Genomic DNA, 25,906 nt, shown 5'->3' with positions numbered 1-25,906 from the left:
TGGTAAGTGCTTGACAACTAGCTCTAGTGAGAAAAGTATTTTGTAGCATGTGCAATTTCCCTGGCGTAAGTACACCCAGGAAGCCTGATTCCAAGCTACCCAAGTGACATCACTAACAGGAAGTTAGGAAGAGATTCACAATAACAACCCACTGTATAGTATTTCAGATACAATAGATGTAAATAACCTCAACAGCATAAATTATAGTAAAATGTAGGGAAATAACTAGACTGTAGTGAATTTTGAGTATTGCTTTTGTTTTTTAATATATTTAATTTTTTAATAATGGTTGCATTTAACAGCTGGCTCCCAAAAGTCGAATATTTAAAGGTAGGCTCTACATTCGCTCCATCACACCACTTCATGTTGCTCTTCAGGAACATTAAAGATATTCTGAACAAACAACAAACCAAATAAATGAAGCTACTAATCAACTCGATTAAACTAGCTCCAGAGTTTCCAAGGCTGCCAACCTCTTTGCTATTCCACGTTAGAAATACTCAAAGTTCAGGTTTCGGTATGCACAGTATTTAACAGCAGTACCATGAAATGACAATACCTTGCATTTTATCACGCATCACACTTTTCAAAATAGTGTTTTTACGGCACTGTGGGACAGTCTGGCCCTGCATAGTGAATTTAAATCAGTGGGCAACAGCATTTTAGTGCCTAGTGGGTAAAAAAGAGTCCTTGGGAGCTGTTTGTCCAAGAGAGAGGGTCAGGGGTGGGAGCCCGGCAAGGAAGCGCGGAGGCTGGTCGGTGGCCCCAAGGTTGCCAATTCCCTCCTGGAAATGCACACCTCTGCAAGCAGGTGTACAGCAGCACCAGGCTTTCTTCCTTACCTCTTGTTTTCTGACGCTAACTTTAGCGATTTTACTAAAATTCCGTTTTTTCTGAAGGGGAGTAAAAGGTTGGAAGAGATATGCTCTAAGAGCCCTTCAAGAAGTTAAAATTATTAGAACCATAACATTCAAATATACTCTGATCTGGCAGAACAGCTTTGCAATGTTTTCCTCACGATCTAAACATACCTGTTACTGGAGTAGATACTTGTGTGCAGACTACATAGATCTCATTGCCAAAGCTAATGTCAACAGTAGTCGTGGCCGAGTGGTTAAGGCGATGGACTAGAAATCCATTGGGGTCTCCCCGCGCAGGTTCGAATCCTGCCGACTACGACGAGCCAACATTTTGCTACAGATCCTTTCCTTTTGCAGGCTTCTCCGTAGATTATTTACAGAATTTATGAACTGCTGAAATACAACTGGGACCCCAATGGGGCAAGATGAAGAGCGGATGAGGGAGCTAGGCAGTCGTGTGACTGTGGTTACAACTTGAGTCCAGAAGAGGAAGATGGGACAAAACACGCCAGACAATCTGGAACAAAGAAAAGCAAAGCGTCGCGAAGTAGCGCACGAAGGGACAGTTCCGACAGACCTCTCGCCCCGCGGGAAAGCCTATGCCCCGAAGCCTCGCTACCACACTGCATCCTTCCGCGCGAGAGCGTCAGCGCCCAGGCATCGCGAGCGCCTAGGACAGCGTCAGAACGGCTCGCGCATGCGCGGGGGCGGCCAGCGCGCCCAGCGGATCCTCGCGTTGCCCCTGGAAACCACACGGTGCTGTAGCTACCAGAGCAGGGGAAGGACATGACGATTTAAGATGGCGAAAGACCTGGACGAGCTCTTGGATGAGGTCGAGTCCAAGTTTTGCAGACCAGACCCACTGAGACTGGATATGGTCGAACAGCCCAGAGGCGGAGGCGGTGGCGGTGGCATCCTCAGCAACGACCGGAACCGAGCCGAGGCGAAAGAGAATCTCAGGTTAACAGGCGGGAGGGGTGGGCTGTTCTGGTGAAGCCTGCTTCAGGTCCTAAAGCCACCCCTCCGCCGCCGGACCCAAAGAAACGTACCCCCGCCCGCGACCTCCATCTCCTCTCCCTGCTAGGGCCCAGACTCTCAATTCCCCACTTCCGGGGCCGCACACACTTCAACTCCCCGGCCTAGAGGATCCTAAGATCTCTTCCCAAGGCCCGACTCCGCCCCCGAGCAAGCCCCAGAGGACTGGCCCGGCTGATGCCCCGCCTCTGAGAGCCCGCGGCTTCACTCTGGTTCCAATGGGGGAGAGGGGGTGCAGCTTAGGCTCTCTCTCTTGAGCCCCGAGGGGGTCACGGTGACCTGGGCCTCCGTTTGCGTGAGCGACTCTTTTACGCTTTTGAGGTGCCCGCACAGAGAACCTCATCCTATTGCCTCTGGTCTTCTTGGGACCCCATTCCCAAGGCAGAACAATTCTTGGGCCAATTGTTGGAGAAAACGATGCCGTTCTATTCCATCATTAGTTAATTTTTTTTTTAAGCTCAGAGAATTGAATGAGATTAGATTTAAGATTAAAAGGTTTAATTATTGGTAACAATAATCCAGCCACCTTCCTTCTCCCCACGGCCTCAGCTAAGGGTCCCAGAGGATCTCAGGCATCCAAATTGAAATTTGGGGAATTTTCTTAAGTCTTGGTTTTTGATCCAAAAAAAGTATCTTTTAAATTTGTCAGTCATTTTTCTTCTGTGTAATTATTCAATAATAGGACTTTCTTCTTTATCTCACTTCCCCCCTCAATTCCAAAAAAACCAAAATTTTAGCCAGAATGAGTATTGTCCTTCAAAGTGATGGCTTGGGAGCCTCTGCAGTAACTCTTGCTTGAATCTCTTGGAGACGCTTGTGGAATTACACAGAGGCAGCTTTGGAACAACCCACGAAAGTCAATCTTATTCATTTATGGCTGCATCTGTGGGTTTTGTTTTGTTTTTACGCACCTGTGTGTGATTTCCCAGAACCCAACACCATTGCTACCCAATTTACAAGACTTACCTCTGATGACACTTGTTTTTAAAAATTCACCCCCAGAAGATAAAAACATTGAAAAGAGTCTAAAATTTAGAAAAAGAAGTTCTAAAAATTAGTCGAGTACTTGGCAGCATTCCAAAAAATAACTGTAGAGCCAACTAAAATGACTGCTTTGGGGACTTCCCTGGCGGTTCGGTGGTTAAGACTGCGAGCTGCCAATGCAGGGGGCATGGGTTCCTCCCTAGTGGGGACTCGGCCAAAGAAGACGACTGCTTTGAATAGGCTAACGTTCATTTGACTGTTGACGCAAATATCACTCTCACGAATTTGTATATTATTATCTTGAATGCTGGGCATTCTTATGAACTCATTCCCAGCACATCTACCATTCCTCTCCTACAACAATGTTACCTTGCAAGTTCTTTTGTTCTTTTTATTTATTCCTTTGGGGCATGGAGAAAATTTATCAAAGAGCCTTCCAGAGCCTATTCATCTTAGGAGAACTAGCACAGAGGGAAAGGATGTCTTGGAGCAGGCTGCTGAATATGGAAAGGGTTACTAAGGTGGACGGATCCTCTCCAAGCACAGGTTCTTTTGTACCTCTCTCCGTAGCCTGTTGTTATACTACTAAAATCTATCCATAATCCTTATAGCATCCCATCCCACCTTACTACCTCAGATTTTTCAATAATACATTTATAGAAGCTGTAACAAACCAGTACTGTTGTCATTCATGTGTTGAATTCAAGTGTTGTCATTCATTTGGCAGTGTAGTTGTAAAGGTAAATTATGCAAAAAAAACAGCAACGAAGACCCTAAACTTAATAACAAATGTAGTATATAATGTCAAATATTAAAATTTGGTCCTGAGCCAAAATTGATACCTAAAAGTTAGGAACTGATTTACATTATGAATTTATTAATAGGAGACTACCTGCCGATTGTGTAGTGATATAGCCTGTATCTCTTTTTCTTAAAAGAGTTAAAATACTGAAATTGTCTCTTAAAAACAATAGCTCTGCAGATAATAAATGACCATGCCACATCTGGATACCAGGAACTACTGCTAATATAAATGGTCAGAACATATACAACTTGATGAAGAGTTCAAAATGATAAAGAGAAATATATAATTAGTTTTAAAAAAAAGACTGATGTGAGTTGAACTGCAATAAGAATAAAGCGTCAGGATGATACAGATGGGAATATTTAGAGAACATATCATAACCTCATAGATGATGGCTATAATAATAGCCAATACTTATTGAGTCCTTTTTATATGCCTTATATGTATTATTTCATTTAATCTCCGCATCCCTACATGGTGAATACTATTATTATCCTCATTTCACTGACCAAGACCTAGAAAAATAGTTGCTTGCCCAAGTTCATATTTCCAAGTCTACCAGGACATTGTACATCCAGATTTAAGCTTTTATGTATTATCTTTCACATTTGTGGGTTTCAAGTGTTTACATTTATTTTATTTAGAATATATATTTTATTTTTGACAGAAACTATATCTTAAATCAAAATTCAATATAGGAAGCAAAGTTAAGTAGGGAACCAATAAATGTTTATTAGCCTTTGATTAAGATTATTGTATTACAGCATCGAAAGACAAAACGTATACTGTCATTTAAAATTTATATGCTTTCTCAGTGAAATGATGGCATTTTTTTCCCATTTCTGTAGCAAAGCAGAGGCAAGCGTAGGCATCATGAAATTGTGTGATCTAATAACAGACCAGAATCTTATGTAAGCTGATAGTTTGGATCCCTAACAGTACTGAGTAGACTGGTGAAGTTTGAATGCATCTGATTCTTGAAACTGTGAAATTGCATGAGAGAGGGGAACCCAGAGAGTACATCATGAAAACCAAAGGAGAGAATTTCTAGAGGACATCTTAGCAACCTGCTGTCACAAAAGAAATTGAAGGAATTGGTACGCAAGTGTCAGGTGCTTCTGAAAGATTAAAGAGAATTGGAACTGAGAAAGGCCATTGAATATAGTGATTTGGGCAGTAGTGACTTTGAAAAAAAGAGTTTCACTATAGTTGAGGGATATAGAGGCCAGAGATGGAATATTACACCTGGAAGAAGTTTTAAATAGTTGTCTAGATTTCCTTTTTACATATAAAATGTCTGAGGTTCAGAGAGGTTAAATAATTTAAACTAGGTGAGTAGTTCTCAACAGGTGATGACTTTACCACCCAAGGGGCATTTGGCAATGTCTTGACATTTTTGATTGTCACAACTGGGGAAGGGTGTGCTACTGGCATCTAGTGGATAGAGGCAGGGATGCTGTAAAACATCCTACAGTGCACAATAGCCTGCCCTTCTCACTGTGATACACACACACACACACACACACACACACACACACACACACACACACACACACCCCAAAGAATTATCTGGTCCCAAATGTCAGTATTTCTAAGGTTAAGAAACCCTTATCCAGATCACCAGCTGATGCTAAATCCAATATACTTGTAAGGAAGTAGAAATAATGGCTATAGACTACTCTTCACTAGTGAGTAAAATAGGGTGGCAGCTTCAAGAGGGGTTTTGGAATGTTTCTTTGAAGAGGAAAGCATACTTAGCATACTTGGCAAGAAACCAGTATACAGTGGAAGATATTAAGGGTAAAAGTTAGAAAGGGAAAAACTGAAGAGGCAAAGCCTGGACATAGATGGAATCAGACATTCAGTGTTAGGCAGTAGCCTCTGCATTTTCTTACATCAGGTTAATTATCTTACTCTAAGCAGTATCAAAGAAGGGCTATAATCCTGATGTTAACAATTTCGGAGCAAATAGTTTCTAGAAATAGAGAGTTAGTCTAAAAAACCTGTCTTTTAAAACAAATAATTTAATGATCCAATGAAGTTATAAAGTTATAAATGATATACAGCATCTGTAACGTAAACTCTAAAGAGAGTTCATCTCATTTAGTGTTAGGTGTCTAGACTGCCCTAGATTCAATTCCAAGCCTCTCCTCCCACTATTTATATGACCTTGGGCGAGTTTTTGAATCTCTCAGTCCCTATATCTTCATCTATGTAAAGTATTCAGTAAATGTTAGCTATTAAATAGGAGTTCCATGCAGTAACAGTTTGTCAGTAAGGTAAAGAGGTAGTTGAGATACTCTGTCAAGCAAATATCACTTCTTTGTATGTATGTGTGTAATTGATCATTTGGTTATATAACCTTTGGCTCCTGTAGTAAAGAGATATGATTATTTGACTTACAATGGAACCCTTAGGGGAAAATTAGACATATTAAAATTATCTTTGTTTATAATTCTCAGGTTCTACTTATAATTGAACATATTTTGTATTCTTAAATAAATGTTGATGTAATTTAGAAAAGTGCATACCCGCCTTTCTCTTACATATAACATACAGCTTTAAACGTTATATTTTAAGTATGTAAAAGTACACATGGGAATTTGTACCTGATGAACTACATCTTTTTTCTCAAGAAACCTAAGCTATGTCAATAGTAGGAAAAAAATAACATCACATTTGTCCTTCTGTTATCAACTCTAGTAATGGACCTTATTTAAACAAAACTCTTCTGATGCTGGCTGACTTTATCTGCACTTAAGCTTCAGCTGTTTTTTTGTTTGTTTGTTTTTTCAGATCAACAGAAACATTTAAAAAAGAACATGATCTTGACAGTCTTATTAACGAAATATTTGAAGAGCCCAACTTTGACAAAAAACGCTCTGTAAGTCAAATGTTCTAAATGTACAGTCATTCTTTCATTATCTCAAGACATGTTTAGAATAGTCTGAAAACTTATTAGAATACACAAGTATCTATAGTCCTTTGAATTCTGAGAAATACAATTATTTAAAGAAATCATTCCACTTAGATTTAAATAAGAAAAAAAATTAGAAACTGTGTGTTTTGCTTTTTATTTCTCAGCAAGGATGAGAAATTAGAAAAGCTGTTGAACAAAAGTCAACTTGCAGATGAAGTTGGTTACTTGTATTTATTTGTATACTCTAAGAATACTTTTCTCAAAGACCAAAATCAGCTTTCATTATAGGAATGTGCTTAGCATCTCAAAAGCTTTGCCATCGCTCTCATCCCATGAACTAATCAGTTAAGTTGGTAGTATTTTAATTTTTTAAATGCTTATATATCTATATCAACTTTATAAAAGCTCATAAAATAATATAGCAGCCACCTATATATTTACTAGTCATACTGAATGTATCTTAACATTTTGCCAGATTTGCTCCTCTAGATTTTTTTTTTTGGCCACACCATGTGATTTGTGGGATTTTAGTTCCCTGACTGGGGATTGAACCCAGGCCACAGCAGTGAAAGCACTGAGTCCCAACCACTGGATCGCCAGGGAACTCCCTGGACTTTTTTTAAAGAAATAAAAATTATAGTTTAAGAACTCTCCAAATCTTACTCTACTGCCTTCCTTTCCAAAGGTAACCATTAGCCTTTCCATCCATACTTTTATACTTTTATTACATATGTATGTAACCATAAACAATTTTAACTAATGTTTAGCAGTCCCTTACATAACTCCACCACAGTTTACCTACATCCCTGGTGATTAGACATTTTGATTATGCCAAGTTGTTGCTCTTACAAACAATGCTTCATCAAATATCTTTGTATGTCTTTTTTTTTAACCCATGTATAGGAGTTTCTCTAGGATATATAAACCAAGGAGGTCACAAGGTGTGCTCATCCTCAACTTTTCTACCCATTGCCAAAATGTTTTCCAAAGTGACTGTCTTATTTGTATTCTTCCTACCAGCAGTGATGAAAATGTATATATTTTCATTTTTACCAGTTTGGTGGGCACAGAATATATTTGTTAGATTTATAGATTTATTTATATACATATATATATATGTATATATATTTGTTAGAAAGAGACCAAATGGAAGTCTAAATTACAAGGACCACAAGGAAAAAATCTAAGAAGTAAATATAAAATATAATACCAAAGAGGGTTGGTTGGTTTGTTTTTAAGGTAGGGAAGATTAAAGCAACACAGTGGACTAAAAATAACTAGGCAATGATTGTGTTAAGATTATGGATATGGGCCACTTCTTTTTTTGTCAGACTAAAAATCAAGTGACTGGTATAGATCTTAAGCTTTGTATTTCTCTATGCCAGAGGGGAGAGGAGTGGGAGAGATGAGTGAAATACATGAGGGATGTACAAACTTCCAGTTACAAAATACATGAGTCACAGAGATGAAATGTACATCATGAGGAATATAGTCAATAATACTGTAATAGCTCTGTATGGTGACAGATGGTGACTAGACTTTGTGGTGATCATTTTGTAATGTATAGAAATACCAAATCAGTATGTTGTACACCTGAAACTAACATAGTGTTGTAGGTCAGTTATACTTCAATTAAAAGAAAAAGAATAAAAATAAAACCAAGTTTAAAAAATCTTAATTTCTCTAAATTTAACATTTTCAGTTCATCTGTGGTAAATTAATAAGCTGATGGCCTAGTTGAATAACATGTCAACACAATAGCAATGGTGTTGAATGCTCTGCGAACAGAATGCATCATAAATGCTGAATAGCAATACTAATTTAATTAGTGGTAGGAAAAAAACTACATGATGTTATTCATTGATCATCTGAGCAATTCATTATTTATTAAGCACTACGGGGTATGTATCTGTGTGTGAGGCACTGTCTCTTCAGTTCAAGGCATTTCAGAAAGAGAAGGAAATACTTCTCTAAAGAAGTATTAGAGAAGATATACTAATTTGAAACAAAAATAAGTCTTATAATCATGAAGAAATAAGCTTTTATGCACTTCTTCTGTATGCTCCCTTTTTGGTTTTTTGGGGTTTTTTTTTTTTTTGCGGTACGCGGGCCTCTCATTGTTGTGGCCTCTCCCGTTGCGGAGCACAGACTCCGGAAGCTTAGGCTCAGCGGCCATGGCTCACGGGCCCAGCCGCTCCGCGGCATGTGGGATCTTCCCGGACTGGGGCACGAACCCGCGTCCCCCGCGTTGGCAGGCGGACTCTCAACCACTGCGCCACCAGGGAAGCCCTGTATGCTCCATTTTTGAAGTTAGTTATTATATCCAGTTTGCCAGCCTGCAGGGGAGAAAGCAACCCAAGTAAACTTCTGGAGGAAAGCAGATCAATGTAAAACACTGACTGGATGAGGAAAAGAAGTGTCTGTGAATTACCGGTCCATGCCCGCCTTGTCCTTAGAGACCAGATCATGCTCTTGAGAGTATTGCTCCCTCCTCCATTCTGTTGTGTTTCTTTTTTTTTTTTTAATTGAAGTATAGTTGATTTATAGTATCATATCAGTTGCAGGTTGTTTTGTTCATTAACCACTCTCAGACTCACACAAGAAAGCCCAGAAACAACAGTAGATGTCCTAGTGTGCCAGCTTTGAGTTGTAAACACAAGCCTGGATGGCACATGGAGCGTGCTCCCAAAGACAAAAAGAGACTTACGCACATTATTACTTTTCAGCTATGCACCGAAAATATTTCCAGCTCTGTTTAACATCAGTTTTATTCAACAAATAAAAGAGTTAAGAGAAATAGTAAAGTATTTTTGCCTCCATTAAATTTCCTCACCTACTAGGTAAAATGATGGCATGTCTCTGCATAGTTTAAATTGCCTTTTCTCCACCCTACTTCCTTTCCTTGGCGGTGGTCCTAGTATGTGGTCGGCTATGTTGTTTGGTACCTTATACCAGTTAACACTTAATAAATGCTTGCTAATGATGATGTTATGTAACCATATAGGAACTACTGTATGGTTGTGACTAGGTAGCTCTACATTTTCCTTGAACATCTAATGGTTGATGCCATTCCATTTGATCAAAATTAATATTCCTGAAGTTACCCAGGAGTTTGGTTAGTTTATTTTTAGCTCAGGTGAGTACCATTCACAGCCTTTAAAATGAGTCTGAGGTGTTTTTACTCCTCAATTGAATTTTTCCAGGATGAAGTTTTAAATAGCAGCTCCTTCATATTAAATCATTGAACTCTACTATTAACTGAAGAGTTATAAAGTGACTCTAAATCTTAGCATGCTAATAATGGCAGTATATCAATTTTCTAGACTACACGTTAGCATAGTAATTGGTAAATTCCTCAGGGAGGTCTACTTCCCTTTTGCCTTTAAAGGGTTTTGATCATTGTTTTCATTTCAGAAACCTTAAAATCATAGGAAATTTTAAGCTATTTTTAAAATATTCTTGTTATAAAACAAAGAATATTAGTTACAATTATTAGTTACAATTCTCTAAGTTACCCTTGGCCTTTTATTGTTTTGTTTTTTTAACAGAAATTAAAATCTAAATCTTCAGGTAACACATCTGTCAGAGCTTCCATTCAAGGCCTTGGTAAGAGGTAAGTTGGGATTGCTTTGGCGAATTATACACACTGGTGAGCATGGTCTAGTAGATTTTGTTACCATTTAACAACATTGAGCAACAAAGCACTGGTCGGCTTTCAGGAGACAGACCAATAGCAGCATTTTCAGTGTTCTTATGGTCTGTGACTCCTTAGTGTGAAGGAACTTGAATGGGAGATTATTGCTATTGTAAATAATTTTCTGCTGCATTAAAAAAAAAAGTATGAATGGTTTCTCAAAATTAATGTTCTGTTATATTCTTCAGTATTTACTTTGTCCCTTACATTATTTGGCAAACAAATTTTTCTGTGACTCACTTTAACTCCTTGAGTGTTCCTGAATATACAGGTTTTATCCAATAACACAGTGACCCTGAAATAAATACCTCTTCCTTGAAATAGTTGGCTTGCTCAGGAAAATATACAATTTGATTACAAGAATATAGAGTCAATGAGGCCAAATTAACTTCTCATGTTTCTTTTATGTTTGAATTTTATTTTTCTCCCGTCTGTTGAACCTGTCCAGCTGCAGCCCAGTCTACCTTGGTGGAAGCGCTGTTCCATGTGGGATTGGGACAAATACTTCACAGAGGTAAGATGTCAGAAATATGTTATACTTTCTTAATTAGTTTTTTCCAAATTGATACCCTGTTAAAACATAGTTCTTATCATCTTGGCATGAGTCTGTTTCATAATAAAAGGTATATTTTGTTAGCCAGTCTAAGAACACTTTACTGAAATGTTTATTATTCTTGGGTGATAGCTGTTAAAAGCTATGGTGTTGGGTATGTGTTGTTCATTGTGTTGACACCCTTCTTTAAGATCCACTTGAAGTGCCTGGATCACTTTCATCCCAGCTTGGTTTCCACAAGACACCAGGAGTTGAGCTTCTGTCTTGCCATTTTTCCTTCCAGGCAGTGAAAAACCAGTGAGTAGGACAGATGAACTATATGATGTGTCACCCACACTGCCTTGGCCAGTCAGCATGAGAAGCTGTGGGTCTGTAGTACCCAAGGAGTTCCGAAGCATAGTCTCTTGATTTTACATATTTCAAAAGGAGAAAGCCTCCTTTTGTTGTCTCTTTCCCAACCCTCCTTTCACCCAGTATCTCACTCAGTACCTCTTTCAGGGCAATCTTATGGTCATGATGCTACCTACCCCAAGCCCCTATCAGCCTCAGACTCCTAGCCTATTCCATTGTCATTGTTGTAAAGTGGGGAAAACAGATCGATTTTCAGCAATTTTTTTTTTATTGAAGTATAGTTGATTTACAATGTTGTGTTAATTTCTACTGTACAGCAAAGTGATTCAGTTATACATATATATATTCTTTTTCATATTCTTTTCTATTATGGTTTATCACAGGATATTGAATATAGTTCCATATGCTGTACAGTAGGACCTTATTGTTTATCCATTTTATATATGATAGTTTGTGTCTGCTAATCCCAAACTCCCAAGCCACCCCTTCCCCACCCCCCTCCCCCTTGGCAACCACAAGTCTGTTCTCTATGTCTGTGAGTCTATTTCTGTTTCGTAGATAAGTTTATTTGTGTTGTATTTTAGATTCCACATAAAAGTGATATCATATGGTATTTGTTTTTCTCTTTCTGACTTACTTCACTTGGTATGATAATCTCTAGGCCCATCCATGTTGCTGAAAATGTCATTATTTCATTCTTTATTATGGCTGAGTAGTATTCCATTGTATATATGTACCACATCTTCCTTATCCATTCATCTGTCGATGGACATTTAGGTTGTTTCCATGTCTTGTCTATTGTAAGTAGTTCAGCAAATCATTTTACTGTCCTGTTAAGTTTGGTTCTATTTTTATAGAGGCCTGCTTAACTAGATTATTATATTTTGTCTACTTATTTCTAAAGCACTTTTTCATTTTCTGATAATTTTTTAAGAAATAAAAGACTGAGCGATATGATTGCATTCTGATCACGTTTCAGGAGAGATAACGAATGATGGAAAGGGGATCCAAAAGGACATTGTTGGAGGGTTGTGGTAGAGCTGGCCTAGATCCTAGGAGGCCTGGAAATAAAGGGCTGTAGGACCAGAGGGAAACTGGGAATCTGGGGAAGCCTGGACCAGGAGCACCAGGCAGCAGACAGGCTATAGCAGCCCACAGGGGTGATGCCTGCTGTGAGGGCTGTAAATAAAGAGTTGGTAGCACCTGAATCGTCGTGCGTTGAGGACTGTCTATTCAAAGGATTAGAGACACAGACTGCCCTTAGAGAAGAATACAGTCTGGTTGCTTATCGATCCTGACTTACTGTGTCTACCCAGTTGGATTTTTCTCAGTCATTGCCAGACCACCCTGCCTTGAATCCAGGCTTCCCTCAAGTCGTCCTTGAGCTATACGGCAAACGTTTCCTAGTCACCATCCACTTCCACCTTCCGTAGTCTCACCCACATAGAGCACTAAAGAAAATACACCTACCATAACATTCTGAGCACCTCTCCCCTGCTCAGAAGGAAAATGAGAGCTGCCATCTGTCTCATGTTAACTCTAAGCTCATTGTTTGCTTCACCAGATTGTTGTCCCTGTTCTTCCTCTTCTCTTTTCAGTTCTTTCACCTCCAGTTAAAGCCTGGGCTAGATACCCTACTTCCACTAGAACACTTGTTATCCTTCTACTTTCCACTTATATTTTTCTGCCTCTGAGTATTTTCACACTTATTCCCTGTCTAGAATGACACTCCTTTCTAATGCATGTTCCCACTGTCTTACCTGCTTAATTCACTTACTGTAGACTCGTTTTATCATTCTGTTTGAACTTCCTTTTCCTTTTCCTTTTCTTTTTTTAAATATTCATTGAATGCCCTCTATGTCCTAGATACTAGATACCAAAAAAGATGAAACACTGGCCAGTAGAGAAACTGATAAAGAAACAAATGATTATACCCAGGGCATGAAGACAAAGGGCTCTGATGACAGAATACCTAAGTTCAGATATTCCCTCTGCCTCTTACAAGCTGTGAGACCTTGAGAAGGGATATAATCTTAGAAAACTTCAGTTTCCTCACCCATAAAAACTTTAGTTTTTATGGGTGAGGAAACTGAGTTATTATAAGGATTCAATGAAATAATACATTAAAATTGCACCCATGTTGCAAGTCAGCTAGCTACTATAGGTACAGTAGTTTGTAGTTATTTGTGGGTCTTTCTCATCTGTTTGTGCTGCCTTCTCATTGTGTTACACCTCAGCTGCAAGAATCCTATATTCTACTACTTTTCCATTTTATCTCAGAAGATATGTCTATGTGTTCTGGTTTACTTCCAACAGTAAATATTAAGATTTTCTTTTATGTAGTATATTTTTACATGTACTTTGATTTCGTTCTAGCAGAGAAGAATCTTGTTCAAGATGGAATTTCAGTGTATGTCTATTATATAACATTGATCCATGAGAATGCCACAATCTTTCAACCCCATTCCTACCTTTTGCACAGTGACAAGAAGGGAAAACACATACAATTTGCATATATATGCACAGGTAAATGTTTATATTCACAGATCTTTTCTTCTTCACCCATCACAAAGATACTAATCATTGACCACCTTCTTCATGACATAGATCAGCACACACAGAAAGATAAGCACGTACATATTCATGTGCATGTAAAATATTATATGTGTGAAGTACTTTATACTCTCCAGAGCACTTTTTTAAAGTATATGTATTGGTTCACCTGCTTCACAGGGAAAAACCAAGATGCAGATAGAGCAAGAATTTTTTTTTTTTTTGCGGTACGCAGGCCTCTCACTGTTGTGGCCTCTCCCGTTGCGGAGCACAGGCTCCGGACGCGCAGGCTCAGCGGCCACGGCTCACGGGCCCAGCCACTCCGCAGCATGTGGGATCTTCCCAAACCGGGGCACGAACCCGTGTCCCCTGCATCGGCAGGCGGACTCTCAACCACTGCGCCACCAGGGAAGCCCTAGAGCAATTTTAACCCCATTTTATAAATGAGGAAATTAAGGCACTGATGTTAAATTCATTAAACAGGTATAAATTCATCATGTCCTTGCTAAGTCCTAGGTTTTGAGTGAACACATCACGGTTAACAAATAGACACTTCCCTGCCCTCAATGAGCTTTCAGTCTAGATGAGGAAAGAGACTTTAATTCCACAAATAACGATTTAATTTCCTCATAATATGTCATGTGAAGGGTAAGTACAGAATACTATAAGCATAGATAATTGGCATCCTAACTAATATGAAGTGTTAGGGAATGCTTTCCTAAGCAAATAACATTTAATCAGACTATGATATGATAAATAAGTAGGAATTAAGCAAAGACAGGGGAGCGTTGGAGCCAGAGGACCCACCATGTTAGACGATCCCTGAGCTGGAAGGAGCCAGGGGTGTGGGAGGAACAGAGAGCAGCCAGGTGAGCTGGAGTGTAGTGAGTCGGGGAAAGAATGGCTCCTGGTGGGGCTGGACAGGTAGTCAGAGGACGTTTAGTTTGGGGTCCCCTGGAGGATTTTAGAAAAATATGTCCTATAGCAGTGGAAACCATTGGGTTGTTTGGGGGTTTTTTTTAAGCAGATAGGGGTGACATAATCATATTTGTGTTTCTAAAGAAAGAAATTTTGGTTCCAGAATGGAAAATGGATTGGAAGTTGGAGAGACAAGACAGGAGAGAACACAGGGAGACCAGTCAACAGGCAGTAGGCACCGGTGGTCCAGGAAAGAGACAGGGATGGCAGCTGTGACCTAAGTGGTGGCAGTGGCTGTAGGGAAAAAGGGTCACACTTGAGATACTTAGAACATAGATTTGACAGAATTCAATGATTAAATGGCTGTTGGAGACAAGAGAGAAAGTTGTCAAGAATGACTCCCAAGCCCTGTGCCTTGCCCAAGGCAAGGACTCAAACGTGTAACTTGATGCCTAGTCCATTATGCCTTCTAGTATACCAGTTTGCAGACACTTGTATAATGCAAGAGGGAAGCCGCTTTTGCTATTGCAGCTGTTGGTTTCCAGCTGCCCAAACAGCAAGACTCCCCAGTCCACTGTGTAGATCTGACAGGATTTGACTGAGAACCAGAGTCTGTGCAGAAGACTCTATTGGGCTATATTTGGGACAGTCCCACCACTAACATCTTTAAAATAATAAAGATTTTACTTACTAGCCTGATAAAAGGACAAAGCTGTTGATGACACTTCCATGTTTGTATTAACTCACATTTTAGAGGAAAGATCTGACAATTTATCTTTCATTGGAACCATGACTTTATGTTAGATATTCTTTTATATATAGTTATAAAAGAAAAATATATTTAAGCCCTGAAAATAAGCACTGATTTACATGCCTAGGGCATAAAGGAAATCGAGTCTGTTCTGTCTATTTTTCATGTGTTATGTTTGTTTGATTTTTGGATAAAGCTCTGGTTTGAGAGTAATCTCAGATGATTTTAGAGTGTAAAGATTTGAATCTTTTACCCACTTGGTGTAAAGGAGAAAGCAGTAGCAAAGTGTGGTGGCATTAATAAGATATAGATAAAACCAAGGTGTGATTTTCAAGCCAAATTGAATTTTACTCTCCTCATTATTTTTTAAACTACTTGCAAGCCTGGATTATTCCATAGACTGGTATAATAATGGTCTAATAGAGTGAATCATAGCAGCAGAATGATTTCTTAGCTGCAAGTTAGTTTTATTTTTCTCAAAGGACAGTGTTTGTAGGAAAATGTGGTAGTGTGAATAGATTTGAATAAACTACTAAATTTTAAATTACAAAGCTGTATTTAACATTATGGTTGAAATTTTACACATACAAAATGTCAGGAAATTCTAAATTATAGTTCCCACAACAGCAGTAATTCAGTCAAATTGCACATATGTATTAAGGCATTAAACTTAACACTCTGTGCAATCATGTAATAAATACATATGCATAAGAAAGCAAGTTACAGCAGCTTTGGGAACCATCATTTTGCATTTCCTGACTTGTACATTCAAAATCCAAGTTCAAATGTGTACAAATGTAATTGTGTTGAATTTCCATATGTACAAATTCAACTTCATAAATTGCTAACAGTTTAAAAGGAAATACGGAATTGTTTATGAAACTTAAGATTTTAAGTGTTTAATCATTGTTGTGATTAATGTTTTTAGAAATATAAAGCATTTATTCTCAAAGAAACTTTCAGGCCAAAATATATTTGCAATTTTGAAGTTAAGTTATCTGGATTTTAGAGGGAAATAAGTGAAAAAATATATAGTGATGGATTTTATTTTATTTTTTAATTGCAGAAGTATTATATGCTTTTTGAAAAAAAATAAAGTCAAACGGTATAAGGAGAAAGATAGTCCTCTCCTTTCTTGTTCTCCATTCCCACCCCTCCTGAGGCAACCAGTGATAGCTGCATGGTATATTACCTTCCACATTTTTCTCCATGTTCTTACAAACTTGTTATAAACACCTATACAGGAAAATTTGGGGGGTAGTTTTTACAAAAACAGGATCATGTTATATATGTTATTGTGTACCTTGCCTTGTGCACCTCTATGTCAGTAGTTAAATCTAATTAACTCTTTTATCAACTGCCTAATATTCCATAGTATAAATGTTATTCAGTCTTTTCCCTCTTTGATAGCTATCCAAGTGGTATCCTGTTTTTTGCCACTTCAACAGCACTGCAGTAGAAATTATTCTTGAGATACACGCCTATACTCTGGTGCTTTTATTTATATGTTATATATTCCCCAAAATGGGATTGCTAGTACAGCAGCTAGGTATAATTTTAATCTTAAAATAATGCCAAGATTTTTCCCAAAAGGTTATAGCAGTTCACATACCCACCAGAAATGTCTGAGAGTGCTAATTTTTGCTAACTTAATTGGTTTAAATATATATTTCATGGTTGCTTGAAATTTTAATTCTTTATGTAGTATTTTAACTTTTTAATAAATGCTGTATGCCAGGCACTGTCATGAGCACTTTATCAATATTAACTTGGTTAGCTCCTCATAATGCTTTTATGAAGTGTGCATTATTACCCCCATTTTACAGATAGGGAAGCTGAGTCACAGTGAAGTTAAGTTACTTGACTATAGTTACACAGCTAGGGAATCAGCATTTGAACATAGGCAATCTTGTCTACACTCTTTAACTACTAATCTATGCTACCTATATTAGTGACATAGAATTATATTTTTAGGTTTTTTTTCTTTGTTGTCATTTGTAAGCACTCTTTATCAGTATAAGTATTTGACTGTGTTGAAAATGTTTTCTTTCACTCTATTATTGGTCTTTTCACTTTGTTTCTGGTATCTTAAAAACTCTTGTTATTTCCCTTTAATTTTTAGATGAGCAAATGTATCTATATTGATTCTAGTTTTAAAATACTTCAAACAATGGAGAAGTTTTCTTTAAATCACAATTATTATACAAATCAAATGGTTTGCAGCAGCAATTCGTAATTCTTACCATATATTATCATTTTACTGAAGTTACTATGTACTATATGAATTTTGAGATTTGCTTGGCATTTCGGTTCCTCAGGTTGTCACAGAGTACCTGTTATGTGCTGAGTATCGTTCTAGCAGTTCTCCCCTCTCTCATCAGCATCATTTTTCCCTTCACTGCATCTTTGCCATCAGTATACAAACCTGCTCTTTTTCCTTCTTAAATATAACCTTCTCTTAACCCCACTTCTTTACCAACTACCACTCCCCTTAAAGAAACTGCTTAGATATACCTTACCAGTGAAGCCTATGCAGATTATTGTATTTAAAATTATAACACACTGCCTCCCAGTACTTCCCATTTTATCGACTCTACTTTTTATTTCGTTTAAAGCACTTTTTACCTTCCAACATGCTACATAATTTACGCGTATTGCTTATTTCTTCTCGAATTAGAATCTAAGCTGTTTGAGGACAGAATCTCACCAGCACATAGTAGTCTTTCAGTAAATATTTTTAAATGAGTGAATGAATACATTAGTGCCAAGTAGTGGGGGAACAGAAACAAATAAGATATTGTCCCAGCATTTCAATACAATGTGGCAAATTCTGTGATAGAGGCATCCTGAAATTTTCATCAGGAAGGGAAACACGTAAAGAAGGTAGCTTCAGTGAAGATCTCCCTCAGACAAATTTGAAAACCATTGAACTAAAAGATCTACACATCTATTTTTTTTCTTTTATATATGTAAATATACATGTGTGCATATATGTATCAGTATGCAAGATCTTAGTAAAATAGGTAGGTTTGTGCAGAAATTTAACCTGAAAGTTCAAATAGGTAATCAGACCAACAGTATAAAAATTTATAATCAGATTCATCTTTACTTTTCTGTTGTTTACTCAGTAATCTGTAATATGTGGTATAGTCTATGAATAAATCAGCATATTTTCATATTTAAACTTACCAGTAATTTCTAATGTACAGTTCTTTTTCTCTGAACAGAGCGTGTGACCATCTGCGTTGTATAGCCTGTGATTTCTGGGTAGTAAGCTACAATGACTATGGGTGGGACAAATCATGTGATTACCTGTTTTTCAGGTATGTTTCTAAAGAAATTCACTCTGTGAAAAAATGTACTTAATATACAACTTTATGTTTCCTTTTTTTTTTTTTTTTGTGGTACACGGCCCCCTCACTGTTGTGGCCTCTCCCGTTGTGGAGCACAGGCTCCGGACGTGCAGGCTCAGCGGCCATGGCTCACGGGCCCAGCCGCTCTGCGGCATGTGGGATCTTCCCGGACCGGGGCATGAACCCGCGTCCCCTGCATCGGCAGGCAGACTCTCAACCACTGCGCCACCAGGGAAGCCCAACTTCGTATTTCTTATTGTTCAGTAATGCCTCTTGGTGGCCTTGGCCAGATTCTGTGGCCTCCACCTCTTTGATGTTTCTCGCATCATCTCCTTTCCATTTGTCTGCTGTCAGCCTAGTTAAGGACATGTTACTTCTGGACAGGAGTTCAGAAGAAGCCTCCTCACTGATTTTCCTGTGTATAGTCTCTTCTTCCAGACCACCCTTCACTTGCTGAGAATTAAAGCATAACTCTGAGTATGCCATCCTCTTGCCCAAAACCCTTCTGCTTATAGAATAATGTCCAAATTCCTTAGTATGGCATTCAAGACCTTCCATAATCCAGTCCCCATCTATCTACCACCCAGCTTTGTTTGTCTTGCCACGGTATACTTTTCACCTTTGCAAGATTTTAGCTACATCAAAACAATGCTCCCATTCTCTATGATTTTGTATAAACTCTCCACCTCTTGGGCTACCTTCCCACCATTTTATCTACCTAAACCCTACCTGTCCCTCAGGGTATGGTTCCTTGCTCATCTTCTGTGATTCCCTTACCACTCTCTCAGCTTGGAAGTAAACTCATCTTCTCCCGTGTGTCCACATCACGTTGTACCGGTTATAGCACTTACTGTAATAAAAGACTGAAAATATCTTAGGTGGGTGTATGTCTGCCTCCCTCCTTGTGGTTGGGATAGTGTCTTTCTCATATTTTTGTAATTTGTACATCCTTAAATGCTCAGTGAATACCTAATGTTTTTAAGTTATAAAAATGTATTCACGTTTTCAAATAAAAATTAAGGGCTAAAAATTAGTAAAGTACATATATCATGCATTTTTGGCCCCCCAAACCTGTGCCTAAGCAGAGACTATATTTTCAGATACAAGTCATCAGAATTATTGCAGCACTTTTCAGTAGCATAAAGAAAACAGTGAGAGGCTTTGTTCACACCTCTCTGGCATCCATTCTCATGTAAATCTCTAGGAGTCTCCTCTAGTGTTAATGTAAGAGTTTTTAAACTTTTCACATCAAGAACTGTTCTGAAAATCTGAATCCTCTCAACATACGCACAGAAAAATTCAAATATGCAGGTACATAGAAAAATTACAATTTGAGAGATTTCATAGTACCCAACCCAAATAAAGCCTAGTGTGGTCCCAAAATCCCAGGTCAAGAGCCCGTACTCTTTGGGGCTCTGAAGCTCAGATAAGAAATGTAGACTGTAAAGTGGTAGATGAAACCATGAAACTGGATGATATTACCCAGAAGGTGACTTGGAAGCCTGTCAGTGAATGCAGAATTAAGGGATCATTTAGTTAAGATAGGAGATGCTGGGACTTCCCTGGTCCAGTAGTTCCCTTAACCGCTGGTCCAGTGATTAAGAATCAGTCTTGCAATGCAGGGGACGCTGGTTTGATCTCTGGTCAGGGAACTAAGATCCCACATGCCACAGGGCAACTAAGCCCACGTACTGCAACTAGAGAGCCCACATGCCGCAACTACAGAGCCCACACGCTCTGGGGCCCATGTGCCACACAACCAGAGAGAAGCCCACACACCACAACGAAGAGCCTGCATGCCACAATGAAAGATCCCACATGCTGCAGCTAAGACCTGACACGGCCAAAAATAAATAAATAAATAATTTTTTTAAAAAAAGATAGGAGATGCTTTGATGTTTATATTGTGGGGGGGTGGGGAAGACAAGAGAAGGGAAGGTTATGTGAATAACAAGGTCCTGGAGGCTTTGGGGTCTAGAGTGCTGATGGAAAGTGGGCCTTGGATAGGTAGAGGCCGCCTCTATGCCTGGGTGGAAAGAGGTCATATACTGATGTGTTCAAGGGGAAAGCTAGGAAATGGAGGCCTTTTCACATCTCACTGCCTGATTTTGTGAATGAAGATGTGATCTGCTTGAAAGTAGAGGGGAGATGAAACACTTGAGGGCAATAAGTGTATCCTAGCTTTGACAAGTTCTAGAACTTTCTAAAAGAAGTATAAGCTATACTTGACCATCCTGCCATAATAGCTAAATAAAATGCTCTTATTTTTCTATTAAACTGTGTTTGCTTTATGGGAAATAATGAAATTTTCTTTCTCAGCTTTTAAAATATGCAGTACTTGACATGTATTAATTATTGATAGTTCCTTGGCTTTCATGATTCCTATTCCTGAAATCTCTAAGTATTCAATCAAGTGTCACATGTTAAGTTTGTCAGAATATATTGCAGATTGAATAAAGGACAGTCCTTCATTTAGCCACTTAGTTTTCATTAAACACATTTAGTTTTGTTCGGCTTTTTTCTTTGCAGTAAAACTTATTCAGTTCTTCCCCTATCTCACTGTAACCTTAGCTAAGTTGTTCAGCTGGTCAAAGTCTCAGTTTCCTGAAGTTAGACAGTTGGCCTGGAAAATCTCTTAGGTTTTGTTAGGGTCTAACCTCAATTGTGCCTGAATTTTGTGCAGTACTGAATGTGGTGCCCATTGGCCACCAGAGGGCACTTTGTTTCCTGCTTTCTGTTGCAGTGACATCACCAAGTAACAGTTAACAGTGTATTTCTTTTTAAAAAAATACTTATACTGTATTTCATCATTTCACTTTGAATTTTTTCATTTTCTTTTGTCATGGAATATTTACATAAATTTAGTACATGGATTATGAGAACCATAATTGATTTTCTATTAATTAAATTTAACTTCTGCAGTCTTTTTTATAATAGCATCAAGTCAGATGGTTATCGTTTTTCATGAGTTCTGCACATAGATTTAATTATGTTAAAATTACTGACATTTATTTCAGGATAGGCATTTGTTTTGTTTCTGGTAGTATACATAAATAGGCAGATCACTGAAACAGATGAGATAGAATATGAATTCAACGCATAGAAATAACAAGTACTTTTTCTCTAGTAATGAAGAATTTCTATAGTTAACCCATCAGAAGCCTGTTATCTTTATGCCTCATATATGCCCTCCATTTGCCACACTGCAGGCTTTTAAAATATGGCACAGGTGAGTATTTGAGGTAGGAGATGAACCACCATCTTTTCCACTCTATTCTTTTTTTTTTTTTTTTTTGTGGTACGCGGGCCTCTCACTGTTGTGGCCTTTCCCGTTGCGGAGCACAGGCTCCAGACGCACAGGCTCAACGGCCATGGCTCACGGACCCAGCCGCTACGCTGCATGTGGGATCTTCCCGGACCGGGGCACGAACCCGTGTCCCCTGCATCGGCAGGTGGACTCTCAACCGCTGCGCCACCAGGGAAGCCCTCCACTCTATTCTTATATCATGTAGTCTCTGATAAGACAGATGAATAATTCTTCAGCTCTTTAGGTCACTGTGTTCTACAATAGCCTTAATAAACAGACCTAGAGGATTACCATTTAAAAACATTGAAATCCTCAGAAAGAGAACACCAAAGTGTATCTTCTGTTTTTCATGTGAGAGCACCAGGTAGTTTAGCATTTGGATGTTGTGAAGACAGGAAAATAAAGCAGTTAGAATTTCTTTTTTTTTTAAGTCATTAAGCACTGAACAAAGCTACTATGCTAAAACCTTCTTGTTTTACTAATAGGAACAATATGCCAGAATTCCACAAATTAAAAACGAAGTTGATAAAGAAGAAAGGAACACGGGCATACGCCTGCCAGTGCAGCTGGAGAACTATTGAAGAACTGACTGACCTTCAGACGGACCGTCACCTTCGCTGGGTTTGCGGTAAACACTAAGAATGCAGACTTTCCACGTTCAGACAAATGCATCCATGAGAACAGTCTCTATTAGTTGTCACAATATTTAGGTAAAGGTACATAGTATCGTGCCCTTTGGAAAAGACAGGAAATTTCATTTAATGGCTGTACAAGTTTTCAAAGACCAAATGGACTTGGGAAGATAATGTGCTTTAACATTTTGGAATTATTCCTTTTTGATATATGGACATTTCACTTAGTAAGTAAGGTAACAAGTTATCCAAATACTTCTTCGCTAGCCTGTCCCCTGTTAAATAGAAATTTAATTGTGGAGTTTCATACAAGTATATAACCATTCAGTAGCAACTGCAGTACTTCTGACTGCTAATATACTTAGCATAAACATTCCTCGTTATAGCAGTTAAAGGGGATGAAGCTGGCCCTGCAGAGAGGTCATTGAGGGGTGTACACATCACCTCTTCCACTCAGATCTGTTGTTAGCAAAGATCATAATTTAGGCATGTCAGAAACCATGTGATCAGTGGCTAATTGCAGGGTTTTCGGGAGTATAGGTATATTGTAGGTGAAAACACTGCCTGTATCTGATCTAACTTCACTAATTCAAAGCCATACTATGCACAGTAGTAAGTATATATTACCAGTTTTAGCTTGTTTCTCCTCCTCTTGTTCATTTAGCAGAAGTTATTTCGTTTGCTCTTCTAGCAAGTATTCATTTCTATATAAAAGTGGGGTTTTTTGATGCACCTAAAAGTACAAGGAAAAATCCTAATACAGACAGGTCATTTTTGGATTTTTCAACCACCTTCTTGCCTTTAATGCCCTAAAACTCCATTAAGTAAAGAGAACAGCAAGTAAGATATTTTCTCAGGCAGCCTGTTGATTTTTCTGGTAGGATCAGGTTGACATACTGTTTATTGGTGAGTACATGAAAAAAGAAAGCATAGCTGAACTAACAGGTAACCTGTTGGGCTCCTTATTAATATGACTAAGACTTGAGGAGCCCTGCAGTAGCAGCACATTCAGAAGATCGGTTACCTCAAAATTACCAGCTCACAGCCCCATCAAGAGATTCAAATTTGCCAGAAGCTCTTTACCGCATGTGTCTAATATATTGTTCAAATGCATGACACAGGCTTGCTGAAAGGGAGGAACTGAAGCAAAGTTATGATCTGCGTAGTCTTATACTGAATCTCTTCCAGCCATTTTACTCAAGCAAAGAAAGATCTGGTCATTAAACTCCTTCTCCTAACCGTGACACATTTGCATATGTGTATCACTTGCTTCAGTAAGTCTAGTATTCCAACAGGATACATCTCATTGTGGCAGATGCTCACATTTTTGTATTAAGAATATGTTTACCAATCTTATATGTCAATAAAAATTTTTTTACCCCCTAAAATTTTATCTCAGTGTAATAACATCGGAAACATAGTGGGGGACTTCCCTGGTGGCGCAGTGGTTAAGAATCCGCCTGCCAGTGCAGTGGACATGGGTTTGAGCCCTGGTCCGGGAAGATCCCACATGCCATGGAGCAACTAAGCCTGTGTCCCCCAACTACTGAGCCTGCGTTCTAGAGCCCACGAGCCACAACTACTGAGCCTGCGTGCCACAACTACTGAAGCCCTCATGCCTAGAACCCGTGCTCTGCAACAAGAGAAGCCACCGCAATGAGAAGCCCGCACACCTCAGTGAAGAGTAGCCCCTGCTCGCCGCAACTAGAAAAAGCCTGCGTGCAGCAACGAAGACCCAATGCAGCCAAATAAATAAATACATACATACATTTTTTTTTTTTAAATGATCCTTTTAAAGAGAAAAAAAGGAAACGGGGATTTGGATTCAAGTCGCCTATTTCAAAAATTAGCAGAGCAACAAGAGCCACACATTCAGAACCTCATGGAATTTGGCACATTTAATCATAATGGTGATTTTTTTTTAATTTAAATGAGCAAATTTACTAAGTTATGGATTTGAAATTTTTTTCCTCTTTTATTATTTCATCATAACTATTCTATAACTTAGATATGTTGCCCATGTTTGGCATTCCATAACATAATAATTATAATAATTAGTTCCCTAATGTCAGAAATGTATAAATGAGTTCACATTTTTGTTGTCAATTTACTTTATGAGCTTTTTAATATTGTATAATTTTTGATCAAAAATGTAGAAAGAATATTATGTTTATATACAAATGGATAGATTATTACCAGTTGTAATTTAAGCCAAAATGCAGCTATTTTAGTATCATTGTAGAAGAACAGTATAGTTTCTAATCAACTATAATTTTTAAGTGCAAAGTCTGTAAAACTTTCAAGATGTTTTGCGTATTTGTTTTCAATATTCATAATAATTTTCTGCCTTTAATGAGTATCTTTTTTATCAAGCCAGGTAGCTACTTTATTTGAACTGCACTGTACTCTCAGACACTTATCTTGCCTAGAAATGAATAAATAATAAGTAGCTTTACTCTGTATTTAGGTGTATTTTTTTGTTTTATAATAAAATATTCATTTGCGGATGAATTTGATATAATTTTGATAATTTCCTTTAAAATGTCAACAAAATGTTTCCAAACATCCAGTTGAACAAAGAATTTATTTATTTGCATTGGGGAAGAGAAGCATGCCATAAGTTTTAGCGTGTGTGTAAGAGTGAATGTGTGTACACGCACGTGTAAGAGAGTATAGTAGCTAAAAGAACAGGTCCAAGTACAGGAAGGAGCCATGTTGATGTGGTGGTGTGCTTCCAGACCTGCATGATGATGTCGGTACACTTAACACTCTTCTTTTCTTGGGCCAAAGAAGATGGCATCAAGCTATGATTTTTAATTGTTTTCCCTCCTTTTCTTACTCATCTGATATTTTTTAATGTGGTGGGAAAAAGGTCTTGAAGCCAGTAAGTATTGTGATGAAGCTCAACAGTAACTCAAATGTTGATTTTTTTTTTCAGTTGTTAGGTTTTAACAAAATCTCTATCAGCTGATACCAGCTAGTAATCAGCTTTACATGTTGTTTAAGGTAATTCTGGAAGGAAAGAAAAAATTCAAAATATACAATCTCTTTAGAGATTTTACATTGTATCACGTTATTTGGGTTTGTGACACCAAAATGTGCCCTATTTAAAAATATTGCATGGAATATATAGATATACATACGGTTGATAATTAAATTTGTTTTCAGACTTTCCCCAAAGATAACGGGT

General features: G+C 38.2%; 1 protein-coding gene and 1 non-coding gene across 5 annotated transcripts; both read left to right on the top strand.

The window, feature by feature from the left end:
- Positions 1–1,096: 1,096 nt before the first annotated feature.
- On the top strand, positions 1,097–1,178 carry TRNAS-AGA (transfer RNA serine (anticodon AGA)). The gene has a single exon. It is a non-coding gene; the product is annotated as a tRNA-Ser (tRNA).
- Positions 1,179–1,558: 380 nt separating this feature from the next.
- Positions 1,559–25,231, top strand: CFAP418 (cilia and flagella associated protein 418). Of its 4 annotated transcripts, XM_067017216.1 has the most exons (7): positions 1,563–1,820; positions 6,481–6,568; positions 10,153–10,217; positions 10,747–10,812; positions 18,652–18,747; positions 22,570–22,712; positions 24,116–25,219. In XM_067017216.1, the coding sequence occupies exons 1-7, from the start codon at positions 1,660–1,662 to the stop codon at positions 24,118–24,120; spliced, it is 624 nt and encodes a 207-aa protein (XP_066873317.1). In that variant the 5' UTR covers positions 1,563–1,659; the 3' UTR covers positions 24,121–25,219. The 4 variants fall into 4 exon arrangements, with proteins under 4 accessions (XP_066873318.1, XP_066873317.1, XP_058898903.1 ...); XM_067017217.1 differs by lacking the exon at positions 18,652–18,747 and having other exon boundaries at positions 1,559–1,820; positions 24,116–25,231; XM_059042919.2 differs by having other exon boundaries at positions 1,567–1,820; positions 22,570–25,219.
- The last annotated feature ends 675 nt before the right edge of the window (positions 25,232–25,906 follow it).

The sequence above is a fragment of the Kogia breviceps genome, chromosome 17 (assembly GCF_026419965.1).
Source record: "Kogia breviceps isolate mKogBre1 chromosome 17, mKogBre1 haplotype 1, whole genome shotgun sequence".
Classification (NCBI taxonomy): domain Eukaryota; kingdom Metazoa; phylum Chordata; class Mammalia; order Artiodactyla; family Physeteridae; genus Kogia; species Kogia breviceps.
This window is presented reverse-complemented; position numbering and strand designations above follow the sequence as displayed.